The sequence below is a fragment of the Oncorhynchus tshawytscha genome, linkage group LG25 (assembly GCF_018296145.1).
Source record: "Oncorhynchus tshawytscha isolate Ot180627B linkage group LG25, Otsh_v2.0, whole genome shotgun sequence".
NCBI lineage: Eukaryota > Metazoa > Chordata > Actinopteri > Salmoniformes > Salmonidae > Oncorhynchus > Oncorhynchus tshawytscha.
The window spans coordinates 2,405,999-2,432,654 of record NC_056453.1 but is presented as its reverse complement, the minus strand read 5'-3'; the positions used below and the strand labels follow the sequence as shown (position 1 = coordinate 2,432,654).

General features: G+C 41.7%; 1 protein-coding gene across 3 annotated transcripts in view; it reads right to left on the bottom strand.

The window, feature by feature from the left end:
* The window catches only part of LOC112224062 (nebulin-related anchoring protein), a 91,201-nt gene that overhangs the window by 1,336 nt on the left and 63,209 nt on the right, over nucleotides 1–26,656 (bottom strand). For all 3 annotated transcript variants that reach the window (XM_024387348.2, XM_024387349.2, XM_042305885.1), the window contains 10 exons: nucleotides 22,240–22,338; nucleotides 22,034–22,138; nucleotides 17,641–17,748; nucleotides 15,654–15,965; nucleotides 15,226–15,330; nucleotides 15,014–15,112; nucleotides 14,605–14,709; nucleotides 7,211–7,318; nucleotides 3,351–3,662; nucleotides 1,756–1,914 (listed from right to left, as the gene is read on the bottom strand). In XM_024387348.2, coding sequence (XP_024243116.1) covers nucleotides 1,756–1,914; nucleotides 3,351–3,662; nucleotides 7,211–7,318; nucleotides 14,605–14,709; nucleotides 15,014–15,112; nucleotides 15,226–15,330; nucleotides 15,654–15,965; nucleotides 17,641–17,748; nucleotides 22,034–22,138; nucleotides 22,240–22,338 — 1,512 coding nt within the window. The remainder of the gene's footprint in view (nucleotides 1–1,755; nucleotides 1,915–3,350; nucleotides 3,663–7,210; nucleotides 7,319–14,604; nucleotides 14,710–15,013; nucleotides 15,113–15,225; nucleotides 15,331–15,653; nucleotides 15,966–17,640; nucleotides 17,749–22,033; nucleotides 22,139–22,239; nucleotides 22,339–26,656) is intronic.

Sequence of the window (26,656 nt, the reverse complement as noted above, 5' to 3'; positions counted from 1 at the left end):
ATATTTTGTGCCTTCCACTGAAACAGGATGCACCTGAACTCAGTTTCAAGTCTCCTAGCAAAGAGTCTGAACACTTATGTAAATAAGTTATCTGTTTTTGATTTGTAATACATTTGCAAAAATGTATAAAACCTGTTTTCACATTGTCATTATGAGATATTGTATGTAGATTGAAAATGCTATTGCAATATGGAATCATTTTTAACAATTGGCGTTGCACGAACAGGATTCACCTTTGAGAGAGACTTGGTGGGAAGGAGAATCGGTAGTGGAGGTGAACAGACTAAAATAAAAAATGGTAAGCTAGTTTCTTACCAATACCTCCTGTGCCTCATAAGGGTCATCTACCCTTTCTGTATCTGTAGGAGAGTGAAGTTTCAATTTGTTTATGTGATTGTTGGTGAGAGGGTTACCCTGAAATAGAGGCCGGTCATCATAAGAATGCAGACTATTGGTAGTAGTTTTGAATTTGGGGGAAGGACTGTGACATATCCGGAATGTCTAGCACAGATCTATAAAAGGTCTCCGGGTGGGGGCCTACATGCTCCGGCATTACGGTCGGGTTGTATCATCGTATGGTCTGAGGTGGGATTTCAGTATACAGAGTCTCACCAGAACGTTGTTTGGAGGGTCGTTCAACGCAGACGGGTCATATTAGGTGATCGATTCGGGTGCGTCCCTATCAGAGAATAGACGTGCGGTTGTGCCATGTTCGCCGCAAAGACAGGGGAAGGGGAAGGGAATACTGGAGTGGAGACTTGTATTTAATATAGGTGAAAACAATGACTGTGTGCTGGCTTTCATGGGCGAGAGCTGTATTTCATGAAAGTATCCACAGGTGAATGTATACACTGTTCAAAAGTTTGGGGTTACTTTCTTTCTTTTTGAAAGAAAAGCACATTTTGTTGTCCATTAAAATAACATCAAATTGATCAGAAATACAGTGTAGACATTGTTAATGTTATAAATGACTATTCTAGCTGGAAACAGCTGTTTTTAATGGAATAGCTACATAGGCGCACAGAGGCCCATTATCAGCAACCATCACTCCTGTGTTCCAATGGCACGTTGTGTTAGCTAATCCAAGTTTATAATTTTAAAAAGGCTAATTGGTCATTAGAAAACCATTTTGCAATTATGTTCGCACAGCTGAAAACTGTTGTCCTGATTAAAGAAGCAATAAAACTGGCCTTCTTTAAACTAGTTGAGTATCTGGTACATCAGCATTTGTGAGTTACAGGCTTACAAAATGGCCAGAAACAAATAACTTTCTTCTGAAACTTGTCAGTCTATTCTTGTTCTGAGAAATGAAGGCTATTCCATGCGAGAAATTGCCAAGAAACTGAAGATCTCAACGCTGTGTACTACTCCCTTCACAGAATAGCGCAAACTGGCCCTAACCAGAATAGAAAGAGGACTGGGAGGCCCCGGTGCACAATAGGACAAGTACATCAGTGTCTAGTTTGAGAAACAGATGCCTCACAAGTCCTCAACTGGCAGCTTCATTAAATAGTACCCGCAAAACACCAGTCTCAACGTCAACAGTGAAGAGGCAACTCCGGGATGCTGGCCTTCTAGGCAGAGTTGCAAAGAAAAAGCCATATCTCAGACTGGCCAATAAAAATAAAAGATTAAGATGGGCAGAAGAACTTGAAACTTCTCTTGAGCTTTTTCTCAATTTCTTATTGCATAGAGGTTGCAATAGCATTTTTTAAAACAATATACATAAAAGCATGCTGTATTTCGCTCTCTCACCATCATCATCATGTGTTGGTACTGGGCAATGGCCTCCTCAGTGCTCACGCTCTCCGTCAGGCCCAGTTCTGCAGCCCGCCGGGCCATCTCCACCTTATGGGAGCCAGGGGGGGTCCAGCCCACACCCCTGATCCAGTTCAGATCTGACTTGTAGTTCACCTGCAACAGATCGCGTTGGGGGGGGGTGGCACAAGTCGATATTAGGAAGGTAATCCTAATGTTTTGTACACACAGTGCATATCATGTAACAGTCAAAAGAAATAACTCATATGAAATCATATAGTAACCAAACAAAAGTGTTCAACAAATCTAAATATATTTTACATTTTAGATTCTTCTAAGTTGCCACCCTTTGCCTTGATGACAGCTGTGCACACTCTTGGCATTCTCTCAACCAGCTTCATGAGGTAGTCACCTAGAACGCATTTCAAGTAATAGGTGTGCCTTCTTAAAAGTTAATTTGTGGAATTTCTTTCTTTCTTAATGCGTTTGAGCCAATCAGTTCTGTTGTGACAAGGTAGGGGTGGTATACAGAAGATATCCCTATTTGGTAAAAGACCAAGTCCATATTATGGCAAGAACAGCTCAAATAAGCAAAGAGAAATGACAGTCCATCATTACTTTAAACATGAAGGTCAGTCAATCCGGAAATTTCAAGAACTTTGAAAGTTTCTTCAAGTGCAGTCACAAAACCATCAAGCGCTATGATGAAACTGGTTCTCATGAGGACCGCCACAGGAAAGGAAGACCCAGAGTTACCTCTGCTGTAGAGGATATGTTCATTAGAGTTAACCGCACCTCAGATTGCAGCCCAAATAAATGCTTAACAGAGTTCAAGTAAAATACACATCTCAACATCAACTGTCCAGAGGAGACTGCATGAATCAGGCCTTCATGGTCGAATTACAGCAAATGAACCAGTACTAAAGGACACCACTAAGAAGAAGAGACTTGCTTGGGCCAAGAAACACGAGCAGAGGACATTAGACCAGTGGAAATCTGTTCTTTGGTCTGATGAGTCCAAATATGAGATTTTTGGTTCCAACCGTTGTGTCTTGTGAGACACAGTAGGCGAACGGATGATCTCTGCGTGTGAAACTATCATGACCCAACACACCTCCAGGCTGTGTAAGGGCTATTTGACCAAGGAGGAGAGTGATGGACTGCTGCATCAGATGACCTGGCCTCCACAATCACCCGACCTCAACCCAATTGAGATGGTTTGGGATGAGATGGACCGCAGAGTGAAGGAAAAGCAGCCAACAAGTGCTCAGCATATGTGGGAACTCCTTCAAGACTGTTGGGAAAGCATTCCAGGTGAAGCTGGTTGAGAGAATACCAAGAGTGTGCAAAGCTGTCAAGGCAAAGGGTGGCTACTTTGAAGAATCTAACATTAAAATATATTTTGATTTGTTTAACACTTTTTTGGTTACTACATGATTCCATGTGTTATTTCATAGTTTTGATGTCTTCACTAATAAATTATTCTCTGCACTGGAATCCCAGTAAATTGAGTATACCTTAAACTCTAAACCTTTTCTACAATTTACAATGGGTACCCCCCCACAGACACACACACACACACACACACTCACGTCACTCTGCAGCTTGTAGGCCTGCTTGGCGTGTTGGACGTTGAGCTGCTGGGGGTCAAAGGTGTAGTCATGGAGCCTCTGGTGGTAGGTCTGGTTGCTGGCCAGAGCTTGGCTCTTCTTGGCCTGCTGGAACACCGGCTGGTTGGCATGCATCTTGAACTGGGAGCGCGTCTCTTGAGCCTGCCTCTTGTACCCCAGGCAGCTCTGGAGCTTGCTGGCTGCCAGGGAGTGCACCATCTTTGGGTCATCTTCGACACTGAGCAGCCCCACCTGCTGACCCTTCTCCTTCACAAAGGCTTCCTTGTAGCGGAACTGAGGGTGCAAAGACAGGACCATTTTAGAGAATCACCCAATTCCACTTGGCTCTACACTTGGCTCTCATGATCCTGACCGGTCTATTGTTTCAGCCCATCAACTGATGTGGAAAACAGTAAGCCGGTTTTTCATTTCCAAAAAGTCACAGAAGATGAGGTCTTATCTGCACTATCTGTTATAGATTCAAAGAAATCATTAGGCGCTGACAATCTGGATCCATATTTACTCAAATGCGGGGCACCTATAATTGCTAGTGCAGTGAAGAATATCTTCAATCAAACATTAGTCATAGGAAAGATTCCTAAATCTTGGAAAACAGCTTTTGTTTTACCACTCCTCAAGGGCGGTGATGGTAGTGAATTGGATTATTATCGGCCCATCTCTAAGCTCTCCTGTTAGGCTAAATTTTAGAGTCATTGGTGCTACAATGACTACAATAATTTTTAACTGTTAAAAATACTCTTTCTAGCAATCAATCTGGCTTCAGACCTAAACACAGTACCACTATGGCCACTGTACGTGTTGTAAATGATATTACAAATGCCCTAGATAATACAAAGTACTGTGCCGCCTTGTTCATAGATTTGTCTAAAGCTTTTGACACTGTAGACCATGTGATACTTTTGGGTAAGCTGTCGTCAATAGGACTGGGATCGGATGCCTGTTGTTGGTTTCATGACTATCTAAAGGATAGAAGTCGGGCTGTTAGAGTCGATGACATCCAGTCGGAGCCATTGGAGTTGGTTAAAGGGGTCCTACAAGGTTCTATACTTGGTCCATTACTGTTCACTCTCCACATAAAAAATAATGGTGATGAGGTAAGAACGTGTAAAATACAAGTCGCAAGTTTACATACGTTTAGGTTGTAGTCATTAAAACTCGTTTTTTTTCAACCACTCCACAACTTTCTTGTTAACAAACTATAGTTTTAGCAAGTTGGTTAGGACATCTACTTTGTGCATGACACAAGTCATTTTTTCCAAAAATTGTTTATAGACAGATTTCTTCACGTATAATTCACTGTATCACCATTCCAGTGGGTCAGAAGTTTACATACACTAAGTTGACTGTGCCTTTAAACAGCTTGGGAAAATGACGGAAAATGTCATGGCTTTAGAAGCTTCTGATAGGCTAATTGACATCATTTGAGTTAATTGGAGGTGTACTTGTGGATGCATGTCAAGGCCTGCCTTCAAACTCAGTGCCTCTTTGCATGACATCATGGGAAAAATCAAAAGAAAATCAGCAAAGACATCAATAAAAATTTGAAGACCTCCACAAGTCTGGATCATCCTTGGGAGCAATTTCCAAACGCCTGAAGGTACCACGTTCATCTGTACAAACAATAATACGCAAGTATAAACACCATGGGACCACGCAGCTGTCATACCGCTCAGGAAGGAGACGCGATCTGTCTCCTAGAGATGAACGTACTTTGGTGCGAAAAGTGCAAAATCAATCCAGAACAACAGCAAAGGACCTTGTGAAGATGCTGGAGGAAACCGGTGAAAAGTATCAATATCCACAGTAAAACAAGTTCTATAATCAACATAACCTGAAAGGCCGTTCAGCAAGGAAGAGGCCACTGCTCCAAAACCGCCATAAAAAAAACAGACTACGGTTTGCAACTGCACATGGGGACAAATCATACTTTTTGTAGAAATGTCCTCTGGTCTGAAGAAACAAAAATAGAACTGTTTGGCCATAATGACCATCGTTATGTTTGGAGGAAAAAGGGGGAGGTTTACAAGCCGAAGAACACCATCCCAACTGTGAAGCACGGGGGTGGCAGCATCATGTTGTGGGGGTGCTTTGCTGCAGGAGGCACTGGTGCACTTCACAAAATAGATGGCGCTATGAGGAAGGAAAATGATGTGGATATATTGAAGCAACATCTCAAGACATCAGGCAGGAATCTAAAGCTTGGTTGCAAATGGGCCTTCGAAATAGACAATGACCCCAAGCATACTTCCAAAGCTGTGGCAAAATGGCTTAAGGACAACAAAGTCAAAGTATTGGAGTGGCCATCACAAAGCCCTGACCTCAATCCCATAGACAATTTGTGGGCAGAACTGAAAAAGCATGTGCAAGCAAGGAGGACTACAAACCTGACTCAGTTACACCAGCTCTGTCGGGAGGAATGGGCCAAAATTCACCCAACTTATTGTGGGAAGCTTATTGTCGGGACTAGGCTACAGTACTAAGAGCATAACATTTTCACACCCTAATTGCAGTCTAACCAATACCCAAACAGATTCAGTGAGAAAAACAATCTCATTGATTTATCAAGACCAGTCCCCATACTTGCTTCAGAGCAGCGCAGCAGAGATCACTTGCTAATATTCAGTCAACACATATATCTTAAGAATATCATGGAATACAATTGAACATTTTAGTTTCTCATAGAATAAAAACCTGTGTAACAACAGCTTTAGTAAGTAATACTGACGAGTTAGTAACAAAATAATACGTGTATTGTTCCGAGCGTGCAGGACAGAAGAACAATACTTACCTATTGTTCTATATTCAATTACCTTCATCATCATTCGATTCATTGAAATAAAAATGTTGAAGTTGTGCAGAATTATCCATTTCTATTTGTTTCACGTTGCCCATTCATTGTCAGTTAGACACATTAGCATCTTGGGACCCAAAAGCATAATCAGTGCTCTAACTCCACCTTGGGCTGGTCTGGAGCAATGAAGCAGTGCGCCAAGATACCGTACTAAAACACAAATGACCTATTTAATGAATTAGTATTTAGCAGTATAATCTCAAAACTTTTAGTTGAGCAACCACTGTACCTCAGCTGTTTAGCTAGCTCTCAGTCTCATTGACCACCAAATGTTGCTAATGCTAGCTCGCCACTTAATAAAACTTGTTTTCTAGCTAGCTACGTTAGCCATGTTATTAATGCAACTGGTCTGTTGTCAACATCAGGATACGATTTGAGAGTTCAGTGCCTAGTCACACCACAAACATAATTTTACCAAATTGCCGTGAAGCAATTGTAATGACAGTCCACCACAACATACGCTAGAGTTTCCTGATTAGCAAGGGGTAGTCTGTGTTTATTTTCAATGTGTGTTGAAAACACATTTGAGATCATTGTGAGGGCCTTTCGCCAGTGGTTAGAAGGTGAAATTGGGCTTCCTGGGAAAATGTTGTTCAAGGCAACAGTAACCAAGAGGGGCGGGGCTTAGCAAAGGGTAAATTGCCACTGCCTGTTGCACACAACAAGCTTCCATTCCTGCTGTCACAAGGGGATATACGGCTGACTTGAGAGATGGGTGAGAGAAGTTGAATGTGATCTTTACGACAGAATGTTACAATAAGGTGGAATCAAACTTTTTTTAACCAAGTCAGACTTCTCAAAATCAACAAATTGGTGTAACGTCCAAGGTAAGACAAAAACCTTCCACAATAAAGCAGCTATTAGCAAAATCAGTGCTAGTATGTAAAATACAAGTGTAAGTGCAAGAAAGACAATTAAAACAGCGTGTTAGTATTTTTCGTTGCTTTTTTCTCATGTAAACTTAACTCACATCACTGGCGATATTCGTGGAAGCCTTGGCCGTCTGGAAGGGAATAGCATCCAGCCTCAAGTCGTAGCCTGCCGACCTCATCTCATCCCCAGACGCTTTATAGGCTTTCTGCAGAGGCCGGGACAAAGAGATACAGGCATGGTTACTAAATAAGGATAGGTTGTGTGTTTCACTATGGACTGTTCATACACAGTAGGTGATGCATGAAGATCTGGGTGGGTTACCCCCACTGTTTTAGCACATGGTTCATTACATTTTCATTCTTGTGGCATGGAAATGTGTATTTAGGCTTACTCTGGTGTTTTGGTCTGGTACTTATGTCAAGTACACTGTATATAACAAAGTCGATAACAGTACTTGTCTGGTACAAAATGGCACATTGCCAATCATGCATCCCTACAAACTGAGGAGTAATTATCGGGCATTGCATTCGGAAAGTATTCTGACCCCTTCCTTTTATCCGCTCATCAATCTACACAAAATACCCCACAATGAAAAAGTGAAAACAGGTTTAGAAATTGTTGCAAATGTTAAAAATAAAAAAAAAACATAAGTATTCAGCATTTACATAAGTATTCAGACCCTTTGCTATAGGACTCGAAATTGAGCTCAGGTGCATCATGTTTCCCATTGATAATCCTTGAGATGTTTCTGCAATTTGATTGGAGTCCAGCTGTGGTAAATTCAAGTGATTGGACTTGATTTGGAAAGGCATATACCTGTCTTTATTGTTTACTCCATGTGTAACTCTGTGTTGTTGTCTGTTCACACTGCTATGCTTTATCTTGGCCAGGTCGCAGTTGCAAATGAGAACTTGTTCTAAACTAGACTACCTGGTTAAATAAAGGTGAAATAAAAAATAAATAAATATATAAGGTCCCACAGTTGACAGAGCAAAAAACAAGCCATGAGGTCGAAGGAATTGTCCGTAGATTTCCGAGACAGGATTGTGTCAAGGCACAGATCTGGGGTTCTGCAGCATTCTGCAGATTCTGCAGCATTGAAGGTCCTCAAGAACACAATGGCCTCCCATCATTCTTAAATGGAAGAAGTTTGGTACCACCAAGACTTCCTAGAGCTGGCCACCCGGCCAAACTGAGCAATAGGGGAGAAGGGCCTTGGTCAGGGAGGTGACAAAGAACCCGATGGTCCCTGTGACAGAGCTCAATAGCTCCTCTGTGGAGATGGGAGAACTCCACCAATCAGACGGATAACACTCCTCAGTAAACGGCACATGACAGCCTCCTTGGAATTTGCCAAAAGGCACCTAAAGGAATCTCAGACCATGAGAAACAAGATGCTCTGGTCTTATGAAACCAAGATTGAACTCTTTGGACTGAATGCCAAGCATTACATCTGGAGAAAAACTGGCACCATCCCTATGGTGAACATGGTGAAGGCAGCATCATGCTGTGGGGATGTCTTTCAGCGTTAGGGACGGGGAGACTAGTCAGGATCAAGGGAAAGATGAACGGAGAAAAGTACAGAGAGATCCTTGAAGGAAACCTTCTCCAGAGCGCTCAGGACTTCAGACTGGGGAGAAGGTTCACCTTACAACAGGACACAGTACCTCAGCACACAGCCAAGACAATGCAGGAGTGGCTTTGGGACAAGTCTCTGAATGTCCTTGAGTTGCCCAGCCCGAGCCCGGACTTGAACCCGATCAAACATCTCTTGAGCGACCTGAAAATAGCTGTGCAGCGACACTCCCCATCCAAACTGACAGAGCTTGAAAGAATCTGAAGAGAAGAATGGGAGAAACTCCCCAAATACAGGTGTGCCAAGCTTGTATGACACTACAAGCTACAACCCAAGAAGACTTGAGGCTGCAAATGCTGCCAAAGGTGTGTGAAAAAAGTACTGAGTAAAGGGACTGAATACTTATATAAATGTGATATTTAAAACATGTATATATAAAAACCTGTGTTCGCTTTGTCACGATGGGGTATTGTGTGTAGATTGAATAAGTCAGGGGGTGTGAATACTTTCCGAATGCACTGTATACAGTGCCTTCAGAAAGTATTCACACCCCTTGACTTTAACATTTTGTTGTTACAACCTGAATTTAAAATGAATTACATTTAAGGAAAAAAATATCACTGGCCTACACCACAATACCACATTTTAGAAATGATTTACAATTTAATAAAAAACTGGCATGTCTTGATTCCATAAGTATTCAACCCCTCTGTTACGTCAAGTAAGTTTAGGAGTTAAAATGTGTTTAACAAGCCAAATCAAATCAAATGTTATTTGTCACGTGATGAATACAACCTTACAGTGAAATGCTAACTTACAAGCCCTTAACCAACAATGCAGATAAGGAAATACCCCCAAGCAAGTAAGAGATAAGAATAACAAGTAATGAAAGAGCAGTAGTAATGTAACAATAGCAAAACTATATACAGGGGGGGGTACTGGTACAGAGTCAATGTGCGGGGGCACATGTAGGTAGAGTTATTAAAGTGACTATGCATAGATAATAGAGAGTAGCAGCAGCGTAGAAGAGGGGGGAAGTGCAAATAGTCTGGGTAGCCTTTGATTAGATGTTCTTATGGCTTGGGGGTAGAAGCTGTTTAGAAGCCTCTTGGACCTAGACTTGGCACTCCGGTACCGCTTGCCATGCGGTAGCAGAGAGAACAGTCTATGACTAGGGTGGCTAGAGTCTTTGACCATTTTCAGGGCCTTCCTCTGACACTGCCTGGTATGGAGGTCCTGGATGGCAGGAAGCTTGGCCCCGGTGATGTACTGGGCTGTACGCACTAGCCTCTGTAGTGCCTTGCGGTCGGAGGCCGAGCAGTTGCCATACCAGGCAGTGATGCAACCAGTCAGGATACTATCGATGGAGTAGCTGTAAAACCTTTTCAGGATCTGAGGACCCCTGAGGGAGAGGTTGTTGTCCTTGCACCACAGGGTCAGGTCTCTGACCTCCTCCCTATAGGCTGTATCATCGTTGTCGGTGATCAGGCCTATCACTGTTGTGTCATCGGAAAATGTAATGATGGTGTTGGAGTGTCAGTGAAGACACCTGCCAGTTGATCAGCGCATGTTTGGAGTACACGTCCTGGTAATCCGTCTGGCCCTGCGGCCTTGTGAATGTTGACCTGTTTAAAGGTTTTACTCATATCGGCAGCAGAGTGCGTGATCACACAGTTGTCTGAAACAGCTGATGCTCTCATGCATGTTTCAGTGTTACTTGCCTCGAAGCGAGCATAGAAGTTATTTAGCTCGTCTGGTAGGCTTGTCTTACTGGGGAGCTCTCGTCTGTGCTTCCCTTTGTAGTCTAATAGTTTGCAAGCCCTGCCACATCCGACGAGCATTGGAGCCGGTGTAGCACGCTTCGATCTTGGTTCTGTATTGAAGCTTTTCCTGTTTGATGGTTCGTCGGAGGGCAGAATGTGATTTCTTATAAGCTTTCGGGTTAGAATCTCGCTCCTTGAAAGCAGCAGCTCTACCCTTTAGCTCAGTTCGAATGTTGCCTGTAATTCATGGCTTCTGGTTGGGGTTTGTATATACAGTCACTGTGGGGATGACGTCATTGATGCACTTATTGATGAAGCCAGTGACTGATGTGGTATACTCCTCAATGCCATCGGAAGAATCCTGGAACATATTCCAGTCTGTGCTAACAAAACAGTCCTGTAGCTTAGCATCTGCTTCATCTGACCACTTTTTTTGTCATTGTCATTGGTGCTTCCTGCTTTAATTTTTGCTTGTAAGCAGGAATCATGGAGATGGAATTATGGTCAGATTTGCCAAATGGAGGGTGAGGGAGAGCGTTGTATGGGTCTCTGTGTGTGGAGTAAAGGTGGTCTCGAGTTTTTTCCCTCTGGTTGCACATTTAATACGCAATAGAAATTAGGTCAAACAGATTTAAGTTTCCCAGTATTAAAGTCCCCGGCCACAAGGAGCGCCGCCTCTGGATAAGCATTTTCCTGTTTGCTTATGGCGGTATACAGTTCATTGAGTGCGGTTTTAGTGCCAACATCGGTCTGTGGTGTATGTAGACAGCTATGAAAAATACAGATGAACTCTCTAGGTATACACTGTGGTCTACAGTTTATCATGAGATACTCTACCTCAGGCGAGCAACACCTCGAGACTTCATTAGATATCGTGCACCAGCTGTTGTTTACAAATATACACAGACCCCTACTCCTTGTCTTACCAGAGGCTGCTGTTCTATCCTGCCGATGCAGTGTATAACCCACCAGCTGTATGTTAATCATGTCGTTGTTCAGCCACGACTCGGTGAAACATAAGATATTACAGTTTTTAATGTCTCGTTGGTAGGATATACATGCTTTCAGTTCGTCCCATTTATGTTCCAGCGATTGAACGTTGGCTAACAGTACGGATGGCAAAGGCAGATTAACCACTCGTCACCTGATCCTCACAAGGCACCCCAATCTCTTTCCGCGAAATCGCCGTTTCTTTCTCCATCGAATGACGGGGATGAGGGCCTGTTCAGGTGTTCGGAGTATATCCTTCCCGTCTGACTCATTAAAGAAAAATGATTAGTCCAATTCGAGGTGAGTAATCGCTGTTCTGATGTCCAGGAGCTCTTTTCGGTCATAAGAGACGGTAGCAGCAACATTATGTACAAAATAAGTTACAAGCGATGCGAATAAATAAACAAAATAGCACAGTTGGTTAAGAGCCAATGAAACGGCAGCCATCCTAACTCAGTTGCAGAAGAGAAAGAAAACCGTTTGAGGATTTCAAAGTGAGGCCAATGGTGACTTTAAAATAGTTACACAGTTTAATGGCTGTGATAGGAGAAACCTGACGATGGATCAACAACATTGTAGTTACTTCACAATACTAACTTAACTATAATATAATATAGAACTATAACTAACATAAACGAAGGGAAAAGAAGGAAGCCTGTAACAGACTAAAAAATATTCCAAAACATGCATCATGTTTGCAAGTCACAAAAGTAATATTGCAAAAACATTTAGCAAAGAAATTATCTTTTTTTTTCTTTTCAAATAGTTATGTTTGGGGCAAATCCAATACAACACATTACTGATTACCACTCTCCATATTTTCAAGTATAATGGTGGCTGCATCATGTTATGGGTATGCTTGTAATTGTTAAGGACTAGGGAGTTTTTCAGGATGAAAAATAAACAGACTGGAGCTAAGCATAGCCAAAATCCTAGCCTCCTGTTTTAGTCTACTTTCCTCCAGACACTGGGAGATGAATTCACTTTTCTGCAGGAGAATAACCTAAAACACAGAGCCAAATCTACTCTGGAGTTGCTTACCAAGAACACAGTGATAGTTCCTGAGTGGCTGAGTTACAGATTTGACTTAAATCTAGAGTTACCAGCCTCAGGAATTGCAGCCCAAATAAATGCTTCACAGAGTTCAAGTAACAGACATGTTCAGAGAAGACTGCGTGAATCAGGCCTTCATGGTCGAATTGCTGCAAAGAAACCCCTACAAAGGGACACCAATAAGAAGAGACTTGCTTGGGCCAACAAACACGGGCAATGGACCGGTGGTAATCTGTCCTTTGGTCTGGAGTCCAAATATGAGATTTTTGGTTCCAGGCCTGTGTCTTTAGGAGACGCAGAGTAGGGGAACGAGTGATCTCCGCATATATGGTTACCACCGTGAAGCATAGGAGGAGGAGGTGTGATGGTGTGGGGGTGCTTTGCTGATGACACTGTCTGTGATTTATTTAGAATTCAAGACACACTTAACCAGCATTCTGCAGCGATACACCATCCCATACAGTTTGCGCTTAGTGAGACAATCATTTGTTTTTCAACAGGACAATGACCCAACACACCTCCAGGCTGTGTAAGGGCTGTTTGACCAAGAAGGAGAGTGATGGAGTGCTGCATCAGATGACCTGGCCTCCACAATCACCTGACCTTAACCCAATTGAGATGGTTTGGGATGAGTTGGACCGCAGAGGGAAGGAAAAGCAGCCAACATGTGCTCAGCATACAGTATGTGGGAACTCCTTAATGACTGTTGGAACATTTTGAGAGAATGCCAAGAGTGTGCAAAGCTGTCATCAAGGCAAAGGGTGGCTACTTTGAAGAATCTAAAATCTAAAATCCATTTAGATTTGTTTAATGCTTTTTTGGTTACTACATGATTCCAAAGTGTGGCCCATGGCTCTTTACCATCATGTAAGGTTGCACCCTCCTAGGCCTCACCATCTCACTGTAATTTGCATTTTAATTTTGCCTTATGGAAGAAGAGGAATAATAATATTAATTAAAGCTACAGGTAGCGTTGCCGGGGTTCAGCTGTGCCACCATCAGGACAAATTGGACACATTGCACTAGGATGAGCTAATTCTGTACTGTTTACAATGCTTGCCAAATATCAGAACTCCACATTGAACAAGTCATGCAATATTTTGCTTTTGAGGTATTTTGGACCATTTTCAATGATGTTGACTACTTTAAATGTCTTCCTTTCCAGGACCGCTGTACCGCTTGGCACCAAATTTGGTATATATAATCTATGTAGCCATGTCTTTAAACTGAACATTTTGCAGGACTCTAACTGAAACAGTATGGCTGCTATGAGCCAATGAGCTTGCATTAATGTGCGTTGGACAGGAAAAAACATTCATGCAGCCAAAATATACCGTACTTTACAGGTTAGCTAGACTCATATCCCTGAGCATGTGTGCCAAATTCCATCAAACAGATCAAGAGATATAAACATGTGCCCGTTACAGGCCCACAGTGTGAGGAGAGGAACCTATGTACACATTTTTTGGACCCTAGCTAACACGGGGTGAGGGGCGTGACCTTTTAAATTTAGCATTTTCAATCGCTTGTTATAGTGCCACAATGTGGCCAATTGGCAAGGCATTTTATGAGAGGGTGTGTTGGCGCTTTACCATCATGCCAGGTTGCACCCTCCTAGGCCTTATCATGTCACTGGAATTTGCATGTGGATCTGAATGTGCTTGAATATCTTTACAGTGTTTGGAACATGTGTACCAAGTTGTTACAATACTTAAATCCGTGACTGATTTATATGCATTAATGAGAATAAATATGTGCCCGTTATAGCACCACCGTGTGGTCAATCTCAATATGCTTGCATATGTTGAGTCTCACAGTGTTTGGATTTGTCTTGGATATTATGCATCTAATTATTTTGTTTGACATTTTCAGGCCCTGCACACACTCAGATTGACAACTTATGTACAACACATTTGACACAAGGTTGTGATGCAACTGATATTTTTGTAGTACAATGGAGAGTTTAACAACCATTGTGATGTGTTTCGGCAACTCATCTAAACACTTTTGTGTAGACAAACTCTCCGTTGTATCAAACTCAGTTTGTAGTTGTATAAACTGAGTGTGTACAAGGCATTAGAGAAAAAAAAAGCATAGTTGGTCTCTTACATTGCTAATCTGCTGGGCGTTGATCCTTGCTCTGATGAAGTCTGGGTCGTCGGCATGTAAGGTGTATTTGTGCATGGCGTCCGAGTCTCCAGACTTATACAGCCTCTGTAACGTGGTGAAAATAACATTGGTAACAATTACACAGAATTTGCCTTTGAAGGGGTCACAGACATACATGGTTTTAAATACTATTGTAAATCTTTCAAATACTTATAGCGTTTGCTTTAGTCTGCCTGGAGTGCCAAATGGGTGGGGTTTGCTCTTTTGAGACTAGGCAAGCTCAGCTGTATATTACATATTTCCAAATAGTATTTGAAGCCTGGTCTGCTCAAATAGCAAGTTCCATTAGATTTAGTAGCCCTTCTCAATAGAACACTGACGATTTTACAAAATGAATAGGAGCTCATACCTCACTGCACTGGAGGTAGCTGTTCTTAGCATGAACAATGTCTGGAGAGTCCGCCACTTGGGTGAACTTCAGACTGTCTGGCAGTTGACGATATTTCTTCTGCAAGACCAATTCACATGAGGATCAGTCACACACACACACACACACACACACACACACACACTCTCACTCTCTTATTTCTCAGGTAACACGGCCGCTAGTTGTGTACTTACATTACTGGTGAGTTCTCCGGCTTTCTTTGCCAACTCCATTTGAGGCGCCCCCACACCATCCCAGGCCACGCCCTTCATGAAGTTCAGATCCGACTTGTACAGTTTCTAGAAAACAGATGCAGGGAGAGGGTTGCTATTTATACCCTCATATTTACTGACACTCTTATTTGAATATTGTTCTTTGTATTTTCTGAGAAAGACTTTGGTTGAGATGAAAATGTACTATGGTAAAAATGATTCTATTTGATTGTATTCTCTTCTAGTCTATTCTAAACAATGTTGCACCCTGGGACATGATTTGTTAAATTCATTTGAGGGGAAAGCCCCTGCTCCAATATCCTAATACTTAATAGTATATTTCCCTTAATCATGTTCTCCCTCTCCCCTCCACTCTCCTCTTCCACCCACCCTTCTCCTCGCTGCCTCACCTCGCTCTGCAGGTTGTAGGCCTTCTTGGCCCATTGGACTTTAATATCGTCAGGTAGGACAGTATACGCATGGAGCCTCTTCCTGTAGTCCTGATCGCTGGCCAGAGCCTGGGCGTTCTTGGCTGTCACTAAATTGATCATATCTGGATTGAGGTGGTACTGGCCGCTGGTGGAAAGTGCGTCTTTGCGGTACTCCTGCTCGCTTGTCAGCCGGCCCATCTGCATGCAGTGTAGCATGCGCGGGTCATCCAGAATGCTGCGGGCGCCGATGTGCTTGCCCTTATCCAGCAGGTGGTGGTGCTTGTATTGGACCTAGGTTGGTAGAAGGGAAAGAGAAGAGTGAACAGGCAATACGTGTATCTTATGATTGACTGTCATACATTGGTGACTTCATTATATACATTTCATTATTTGACTTAGTTAATAAAACACCTTTTTTTTGTTTATTTCCCCACACCCCATTGTATTATTGTTGTGCACCTCATATACCAAACCCCCCCCTTTTTACCCTCAGAACAGCCTCAGTTCATCCGGGAATGGACTCTACAAGGTGTGGACCATTGTACAAGGTGGACCATTCTTGATCCATACAGGAAACTGTTGAGCGTGAAAAACCCAACAGCGTAGCATACCCCATTCAAAAGGCACTTAAATCTTATGTCTTGCCCATTCACCCTCTGAATGGTACACATACACAATCCATGTCTCAATTGTCTCAAAGCCTAAAAAGCTTCTTTAACCCGTCTCCTCCACTTCATCTACACTGATTGAGGTGGATTTAACAAGTGACATCAATAAGGGATCGTAGCTTTCACCTGGTCAGTCTATGTCATGGGAAGAGCAGGTGTTCCTAATGTTTTGTATACTCAGTGTGTCTTGCATGCAAATAGGTACTACTGTAGTGGCTAAGGTTCCCAGCTAAGGTTCCTTTTATTTTGTGTCTTGTCCTTTCATTTACTGTTTTTGTTGGACAATTTCGTGCAGTTTTTGAGTTTCCTTTTTGCCATCATTATCATCCTGGAATCTGTTCAAATAACCTGGAAATAATCAATGCGTTCATTACTCAAACCTTGGAACAACTGTACCTGGGAATAATTACAATCAAGAAATCTCAAGTTGTTTTATTGGAAGATTTGCATTCATTGGAAATGAGTTGGAACCCTACATCTATTTTGGGGTCTATTATACAACGGGTGGGTCTAATCCTGAATGCTGATTTGGTTAAAACTGCTTTCCAGCCGGTGTCTATTCCACAAGTTACCACTGGCTAAAGCTATGATGTTAATATGCCTATTTACTCTGTTCCATCTGACTGCGCAATCCACTAACTCATCAGCCCAGCCAGGCAATTTATAAAATTTATCTCCACTAAGAAAAGCATCTAGACATTATCTCACATTTCTTTTAGACAAAAATGTAGTTTTCAACAGCTGAGATTTGGAACCACATTCTACCGTTGTTATGGCTTCTGTTCTAATGTTCCAATTCGCCATTTCTATTAGACACCAAAATACAGGTAAGGGTGACGACTCATCTTCCAATAAAACTGTACATTTCTCGATTGCAATTAACATATTTATTACTCACTAAGTTCAGTTATGAACTCAGTTTCAAATTTTGAGTAATGAAGGCATTGATTGTTTCCAGGTTATTTGAACAAAATCCAAGATAATAATGATGAGACGCAAACTCAAAAAGATACAAAATGATTCAACAAAAACAGCCAAAGGATAAGGAGAGATATGAAATGAAAGACATGGAAATGGTGCCATATTGCCAGCTATAAACTGGTTCTAGGTGTTAGTAACAGGAATGGCCAGCAGGTGGTACAATAACCTAAATAAAATGGGTTCAAAACATATTTATTTCTCCAGGTAATATTCTTTATATTTCTTACACAATTCTAGCACATTTTCTAATATTTAAAAATGTCTATTACAACTACTGTACTTTCAAAGAGTGCATTCATAAACGGAGTATTACTCACATCGCTGGCTAAATCCATCGAGGTTTTGGCAGCCTGGAAGGGGATGTCCTGCATGGTCAGTTTGTAGCCCTGAGCCCTTAGAGTGTGCCATGACTCCCTGTACTTGGTCTGAAGAGGAAAACAAACCATCAGTAAGTCCAGGCCCTGGTTTGCCAGAGCCTTCATAAGCCTCAACGTAGACTGGATCAGTTATTCATTTAATTTATCTAATGCAACAATTGTTCATTGGAGATCCCATCATAAGGTGCGTCATTACACCTGAGCGGTTTGTCAAAATCAACTATCTAGACTCTCTTTCTGATGGTATCTACATTTTGGAAAACGATTACATCTCACTGCCCAAATCATGTCAGTTTCTGGCCCCATCACTGGCCCCATCAAAATAGAAATATGTGATGCTTTTAACTCTCAATATTTGAGTATTTAGCTCTACCTTATGGTTTCTACGCAGACTGTAGACAGTGTGGAGCTCAGACACTAGGGATCCCTTGTTTTCCTTTAATCAGTTTACAGACAAGGACGTGCTTGATTCTTTGCTTACTATAGATGTTAAGTCCACAGACATACCAGTTAGATCCTGGTCATCTCGTTGTGACAGTCCCTCTTATTGTCAAACCCATAGCCCATATTTTCCTAGTAATATTTGTTTCTGGGATTATTCCTAAAGAATGGAAAACAGTGCATGTTTTTCCTCTTCACATCTGCCCGATATCAACACTTGTGTTGGCTAAAGCACTAGAGTTATTGATAAACTCTCAAAGTCGCTCCTTCTTTAACAGAAACTGTATCCTAAATACAGTACATATCAATCTGGATTGAGACAAGGACATCGTACCATCTCAGCTGCATCCCTTGTTGTCAACGTTATTGTATGCTCTCTGATAAAAAAAAAAAACAGCATTACACTACCTTGTTTATAAACCTTTTAAAAGCTTTCGACACTATGGATCATTCATTGTTATTACAAAACGGTCCACTGGTGGACTTGATAGAAATGAATGTGCATGGTTAAAAAAAAAACGACCTAATAGATAGCTCTCAATTGCTGACTATGTCATCTCGCAATTCATCAAAGTCACAAAAGGAGTTCCTTAAGGGTCTATGTTAGGGCCAGTACTATTCACACAGTATTTAAATTATATTGGTTCCATAGTAAATAACTAAGCTACACTTTTATGCTGATGACACTGGGCTGTACACTTCTGCCTCCTCTGTGAACCAGGCTATAGCTGATCTGCAGATGGCTTTTAATGTCGTACAAAAAACTCTTGACCTTAAACTGGTACTGCATGCAGATAAAAAAAAGTAGGCCTATAGAATATTCTCTAGAGCACAACTTTGACTATACAGACTTACATATTTGCATGTTAAATAGAACACAAATTGAGCAAGTCCCCTAATGTAAATACCTTGGCATTTGGAGTGATGACAAGTTGTAATTTAAAACACATTTAAAAAACATGAGCTAACAAAGAAACTGATAATTAACCTGGGCTTCTTCTACATAAATATACTGCACCTTGATAGCAGGAAAAAAAGTAGTCAACTTTCCTGTCAGCTCTTGACTATGGCAACAATATCTATATGAACCCAGCTGCCACTACTTTAAAAACCACTGGATGTTGTTTATCATACACTCTGCTACGAGTGACCAATTTTGCACACATCACTGATCTGTATCAGAATGTGGGCTGGCCGTCACTGGCAACACAGAGAACGCAACATTGCCTTCTATTCACTTACAAAGCTTTCATGCAGAAGCAACCATTTTACCTTACATTGCTCCTCCTACAGAAGTATGAAATACCTTACTTGCTCACAGGAATGGCTAACTCTTGAAATCCTTTTTATTTACACGAACTAGTGCCTTTCAATCATTTTAGGGTTCTGGTAAATGGTTCTGGTAAAAACTAATGTACGTGTCTTTAAGCATTATATTTGTATTTCTCATGATCCCGCATTTATTGTTGTAATTGTATCACTAATTACTTAGTATTTCTGGCAGCAGTTTTTTGTGAAGCAGGGCTCCCTTGCAAAAGAGACGTGGTCTCAACGGGACTTCCTTGTGTAAATAAAGGTTCAATACAAAAATACAATTGCTGCAAAACCTTTTTAACAACCACTCTAGCTAAGACTAATTTAAGGCCAACTAATTTAGCAAGGCCAACTAAGGCCAACTAATTTAGCATATCTGATTCAGATAGTTAATGTCTTGTTGACAGGCAGCTAATTAGCAGAATCAGTTGTGTTAAATTAGGGTTGGACTGAAAACGCACAGGACGGTAGATCTCCAGGAAGAGGGTTGGGCAGCCCTGACCTACATGTTTCAAGCAGACCACCATAATCCCTGTGCCCAAGAATGCCAAGGTAACGTGTCTAAATGACTACCGCCCTGTAGCACTCACAGCTGTAGCCTTTAAATGCCTTGAAAGGCTGGTCATCAACACCAACTATAGCTCAGTGTCCAACACCATAGTGCCCTCCAAGCTCATCACTAAGCTCAGGACCCTGGAACTGAACAACTCCCTCTGCAACTGGATCCTGGACTTCCTGACGGGCTGCCCCCAGGTGGTGAGGGTAGACAACAACAGATCCGCTATGCTGACCCTCAACACTGGGACCCCTCAAAGGTGTGTGCTTATTCCCATTATGTACTCTCTGTTCACACATGACTACATGGCCGCGCATTGTTGACAACACGATGGTGGTTGGCCTGATCACTGACGACAATGAGACAGCCTATAGGGAGGTCAGTGACCTGGCAGTGTGGTGCCAGGACAACAAACTCTACTCTCAACGTCAGCAAGACAAAGGAGCTGATCGTGGAAAAGGAGTGCCGAGCACGCCCCCATCCACATAGACGAGGCTGTAGTGGAGCGGGTTGAGAGCTTCCGCTTGCAAAGGAATTATCATGGTCCACACACACCAACACAGTCATGAAAAAGGCACGACAATGCCTCTTCCCCCTCAGGAGGCTGAAAATATTCGACAGATCCTCAAAAGGTTCTACAGATGCACCATTGAGAGCATCTCGTCTGGCTGCATCACCACTTGGTATGGCAACTGCTTGGCATCCAACCGCAAATAACTACAGATGGTAGTGCTGTGTAGCTCAGTTTTTCAAGCATGGCACTTGCAGCACCAGGGTTATAGGTTCGATTCCTGAGGGCGACTAAGTCGCTCTACATAAGCGCGGCTGCTAAATGACTAAAATGTAGTGCATACGGCCCAGTACATCACTGGGGCTGAGCTCCCTGCCATCCAGGACCTCTAGACCAGGCCTTACAAGTTGTCAAAGACAAAGACAGCCCCCTAAGTCATGGGCTGATATCTGTGCTACTGTGTACCAAGCACTACAGATACCAAGTCTGTAACCAACAGAACTCTAAACAGCTTCTAACCCCAAGCCATAAGACTGCTAAATAGTTAGTAGTGTAACTATTTAACTCAGACTGCATCACATATACTGCTGCTACTGTTTATCATCAATCCTGTTGCCTAGTCATTTTATCCCTAACTACTGTTTAAGTACATATCTACCTCAATTACCTGGTACCCCTCCACATTGATTCAGTACTGGTACCCCAAGTACAGTGCATTCGGAAAGTATTCAGATCCCTTGACTTTTTCTACATTTTATTACCTTACAGCCTTATTCTAAAATGTATTACATTTTTTGATGCAAGCTTGCTCTTGTTTGCTGCATGTAGGCCTAAAATACCACAGACCAAAGAACTGGCGGGGAGTTTGAAAGGAAAGAGAGCACAAGAGTGCAATCACATTGAATGGTGATGATAAATTGATAGACTAACTATACTCATAATGTGTGCTCTGAGGAAGAAACAATGATATAATGTAACAACATCGCCCGAAAACGGCCACATTTTAGTTGAGATGTTAATTCTCCAATGGCATTGATCCTCTTAAAAAATATATAATCCAGATTTAAATATTTAAGGGCATGTCCAATAGTCCGCTCTGCCTTTGCTTTCTTGATGCACTGATGATGCATCAAGATGTTGCCCACTGAATGTTGTCAGGCTGGCCTGATTGTGTTCCGATCTCAGCTCAGTGTAAATGCAAAGTGAGCTCGTCCACCTCCGGAGGTCCTCAGGCAAATCTGCTTACATGCCGAACATTATGTGCATTGTTTGCATTTAGACCTGGCATTAACATGCGTTTCTTGTTATGCAAATTGTTTTAATGCAAGGTGCAAATTGGGTCTTCTTCCGGTAGGTGGTCAGGCTGTGTTTTTTAATCATCTACACCTGATTAAAAATGTGGGCACAATCAGAACATGGACAAGATCAGGACAAAAGTACACGTTGGAACCACGTATAAACAGGGCTAATACAATGAAATGTATCCCGGACTTAGGCTAGGACAGATATACCTCGCTGAAGTTAGCCGCGTTGATCTTAGCCTGTGTTATCTCTGGTCTCTCCAATGTCATTGTGTAGTTATGCCTGTCATTCTCCCCTTTCATCTTGTACAGGCGCTGATGAGAAGAAAATGTTACAAAAATTTGTATTTTGAATGTCTGTTCAGGACTATGTGAAGATATGTCACCTCGGTGTAACGATAAGTGGCACATCTCACCTCGTTGGTAAGCTTATTGCTGAGTTTGGCATGGACAATGTCTGGTGAGTCTGCGACAGATGTGTGCTTGAAGGAGCAGGGCTGCTGACGGTAGTTTTTCTGTTGGAGAGGAAAGAATGAAGAGGTTAACATTTTCATACCAGTATATTAGGTAGCACTATATAATAACACCTTGCAATAAAGCATGTATAATGGATAAGTAAATAGTTTATTCATGTTTTGTGTGACTAGTGTCTCACAAAAATATGGACCTTCTAGCAGTACCTGATGCTCTGTCTTAAAATAGCCTAGAACATATCAATGATAAAGGAATGAGCACACAACACAGCATGTGTAGCCTTTTGCACTCGTAAAAAGGTTGAAAATGTCAGATTTGGGCCCTATTAGCACCTAAATTGGAATGCAGTGCCTGGCCAGTAACATGCTATAAATGATGTCAGGGCTCTGGCTCTGCACTTCACTTTGTTGTATGGGTTCTGACTGACAGCCGTTCTGAACATGAGCACCGCACACACCAAGAAGTTTCCCTCCTGCGAATTGGGCAACTTTTGCACAGATTTTGTTGTCTGAGTGAGGGAAATGCTGTAAGAGTACTCAATATATTTTGAAAGATGAGACATTGATGATTCTAATAAATACCGCTAACTATAATCATCATGTGCGCTCAGAGGAATCGAGCTAGAAATGCCATGGTAGAGATGTTGCTGTTTATATTCAGAACCAGATTCCTGTAAAGATTAAATAATGTTGAAGTAATATGGCTACAGGTTAATCTGCCTCACCTAAAGCCCATTCAGGTGGGAAGCTGCAATAAACCACCAAGTACTAACAGTCAGTGTCTGGATAACATGTGTGAACTGCTTGATAATGTATGTGGTATAAACAGAGGTATATTTTCTGGGTGATATAAATATTAACTGTCTCTCATCGAGCTGCCCACTCAGGAAAAAACTTCAAACTGTAACCAGTACCTGCAACCTGGATCAGGTTGTCAGTCAACCTACCAGGCTATTTACAAACAGCACAGGAATGACATCATCAACATGTATTGATCACATCTTCACTAATGTTGCAGAAATCATATTTAAAGCAGTATCTAGATCCATCAGATGTACTGATCACAATATAGTAGCCATATCTAGGAAAACCAAAGTTCCAAAGGCTGGGCCTAATATAGTGTATAAGAGGTCATACAATACGTTTTGTAGTGATTCATATGTTGAGGATGTGAAGAATATTTGCTGGTCTGTGGTGGGTAATGAGTAGCAACCAGACGCTGCACTTGACACATTTATGAAATTGCTTATTCTAGTTACTAATAAGTCCGCACCCACTAAGAAAATGACTGTAAAAACTGTTAAATCCCCTTGGGTTGATGAGGAATTGAAAAATTGTATGGATGAGAGGGATGAGGCAAAAGGAATGGCAAATAAGTCTGGCAGCACAACTGATTGACAAATGTATAGCAAATTGATAAATCATGTGACTAAACTGAATAAAAAGAAGAAACTACACTATGAAACAAAGATACATGAAGTAAAGAATTATAGTAAAAAGCTTTAGAGCACACAGAGTGTGTTCTTTAATGGAAGACTCTTCTTCATAATCCAGGTAGAATCAGGAATTACCCAGGGCAGCTGTCTAGGCCCCTTACTTTTTCAATCTTTACTAACAACATTCAGTAAAGCCAGAGTGTCTATGTACGCAGATGACTCAACACTATACACGTCAGCTACTACAGCAACTGAAATGACTGCAACACTCAGAGCTGCAGTTCATTTCAGAGTGGGTGGCAAGGAATAAGCTAGTCCTAAATATTTCTAGAACTAAAAGCATTGTATTTGGGACAAATCATTTACTAAACCCTAAAACATCAACTAAATCTTGTAATAAATAATGTGGACATTGAGCAAGTTGAGGTGACTAAACTGCTTGGAGTAACTTGCTTGGATTGTAAGCTGTCATGGTCAAAACATATTGATAAAACAGTAGCTAAGATGGGGAGAAGTCTGTCCATAATAAAGCTCTGCTTCTTAACATTATCAACAAGGCAGGTCCTACAGGCGCTAGTTTTGTCTCACCTGGACCACTATTCAGTTGTGTGGTCAGGTGTTACAAAAAAGGACTTAGGAAAATTGCAATTGGCTCAGCACAGGGCAGCATGGCTTGCCCTTGGATGTACACAGAGCTAATGTTAATAATATGCATGTCAATCTCTCCTGGCTGAAGTGGAGGAGAGATTGACTTCATCACTGCTTGGATTTATGAGAGGAGGTATTAACATGTTGAATGCACAGAGCTGTCAGTTTGAATTACTGGCGTACAGCTCGGACAACCACGCATAGCCCACAAGACATGCCACCAGAGGTCTCTTCACGGTCCCCAAGTCCAGAACAGACTATGGAAGGCGCACAATACTACATAGAGCCATGACTACATGGGTTCATGACTACATGGAACTCTATTCCACATAAAGTAACTGATGCAAGCAGAAAAATTAGATTTTCAAAAACAGATTTTTTTTTTTAAACAGTAATTGTGTGATGGTGGAGATCCAGCGTTGTGTTCCCGAAACAAAACAACTACATGTGTGCTCTAGTTCCTGAACGGCACTAGGAGAGAAACAAAATACAATTAAAAAGCACCATACAGTTCAAGACTCTTCTTACAGTCATAGAAGTGCATTGAAATTACTTAGGAACCGCACACTTCAGAGGTTTGCGGCCACTGGAAGACAAGTTACTCACTCAAACCATTGTAAATGTTTTGTCATATGTTGCACCTGCCCCACATTTTCAAATAATATTCTTATCATGTTACTAAATGTATACAGAGTATTCAGATTTCATTATCAACAAATGTAGCGAATGTACAGTCAATATAAAATCACCTGACACGATTCAACTTTGGTCTAATCATTTCCCTATAATCTCCAAACGGTTCGCTTTCAATTGCTACCATGATTTTGCATATGGTGTTCATATTTCTTCTGTAGGAAACATTTCAATTTAGCCCTATCCATATACAGTACAATCGAAAAGTTCTCAGGCCCCTTGACTTTTTTCACATTTTTTTAAGTTACAGCCTTATTCTAAAATATATATATATTTAATTTTCTCATCAATTTTAACACAATACCCCATAATGGAAAAGCAAAAACAGGTTTATAGAAATTGCAAATTTATAACAAAAAAAACTGAAATATAACATTTACATAAGTATTCAGACCCTTTACGCAGTACTTTTTTGAAGCACCTGTTGCAGCGATTACAGCCTCAAGTCTTCTTGGGTATGATGTTACAAGCTTGGCACGCCTGTATTGGGAAGTGTCACTGCACAGCTATTTTCAGGTCTCTCCAGAGATGTTTAAGTGGGTTCAAATTCGGGCTCTATCGGGGCCACTCGAGGACTTTCAGAGACTTGTTCCTAAGAAACTCACCCTGCCGCAGAAGCCACCAAGTTTATGGCTAAAATGTCCTGGTACTGGGTAAAGTCCATGATGCCGTTGATCTTAAAGCCCCAGGACCAGTCGATAATAACCCCATAACATCAAGTATCCACAGTAGAGATGGGGTTCTTTTCTGCTCATGCATTTTCATGTCAACACCAAAACCACCACTGGTGTGCATGGCCAAAGAGCTCTATTTTCATGCCATCCAACAAATGTAAACACCTGGAGTTTGCTACACGGCAGATTGGAACCGATGCCTTGGTCAGATGACATGAAAATAGAGCTCTTTGTCTACACACACTAGTGGTGGATTTGGCATTGAAATGAGAACGCATAAGCAGAAAATAACCCCACACCTCCTGTAAAATATGGTGGTGGATCTTTGATGTTATGGGGCTATTTTGCTTCCAATAGTCCTGGGGCCATTGTTAAGGTCAACAGCATCATGAACTTGGCTACTTGGCGAATGCATTGGGAAAGATAACATAAACAGCCTTCATTGAGGAGAGGGGAGGCTATGCTTGGTTATTAATCAAATGTAATGAAATGGGGGAAAAAAAGTTTCTAAATACAAGGTTCACCAGCACAAAAATAACATATCTTGTTCCATGAGCATATGGGCACTGTTCATCATGGCTGGATAGGCTGCGTTTCCACTCTAAAAATCCATGCCATTACCAACTGTGTTACCTCTAGGACGTGCTTTTTGTGAGTCTTAATTCTCCCCATTTGCTCTGTATGAAACTGTCACTTGTTTTTAAGGACACACCTCAAATATTGCTACCCCTCTCCCTCAGCGAAAGTGAGCTGATGCTAGACAGGTAAATTGCTAAACATGGTGCAAGGGGTGGGAAATTCCAGAGTGGCAGTTGTTACATGCAAAAATTGCCAACTAACATGCATTTGACAGGAGCACTGCCTTAGCGCCAGCCGAAAAAGTCCAGAGACTGTGATGTTGAAACAATT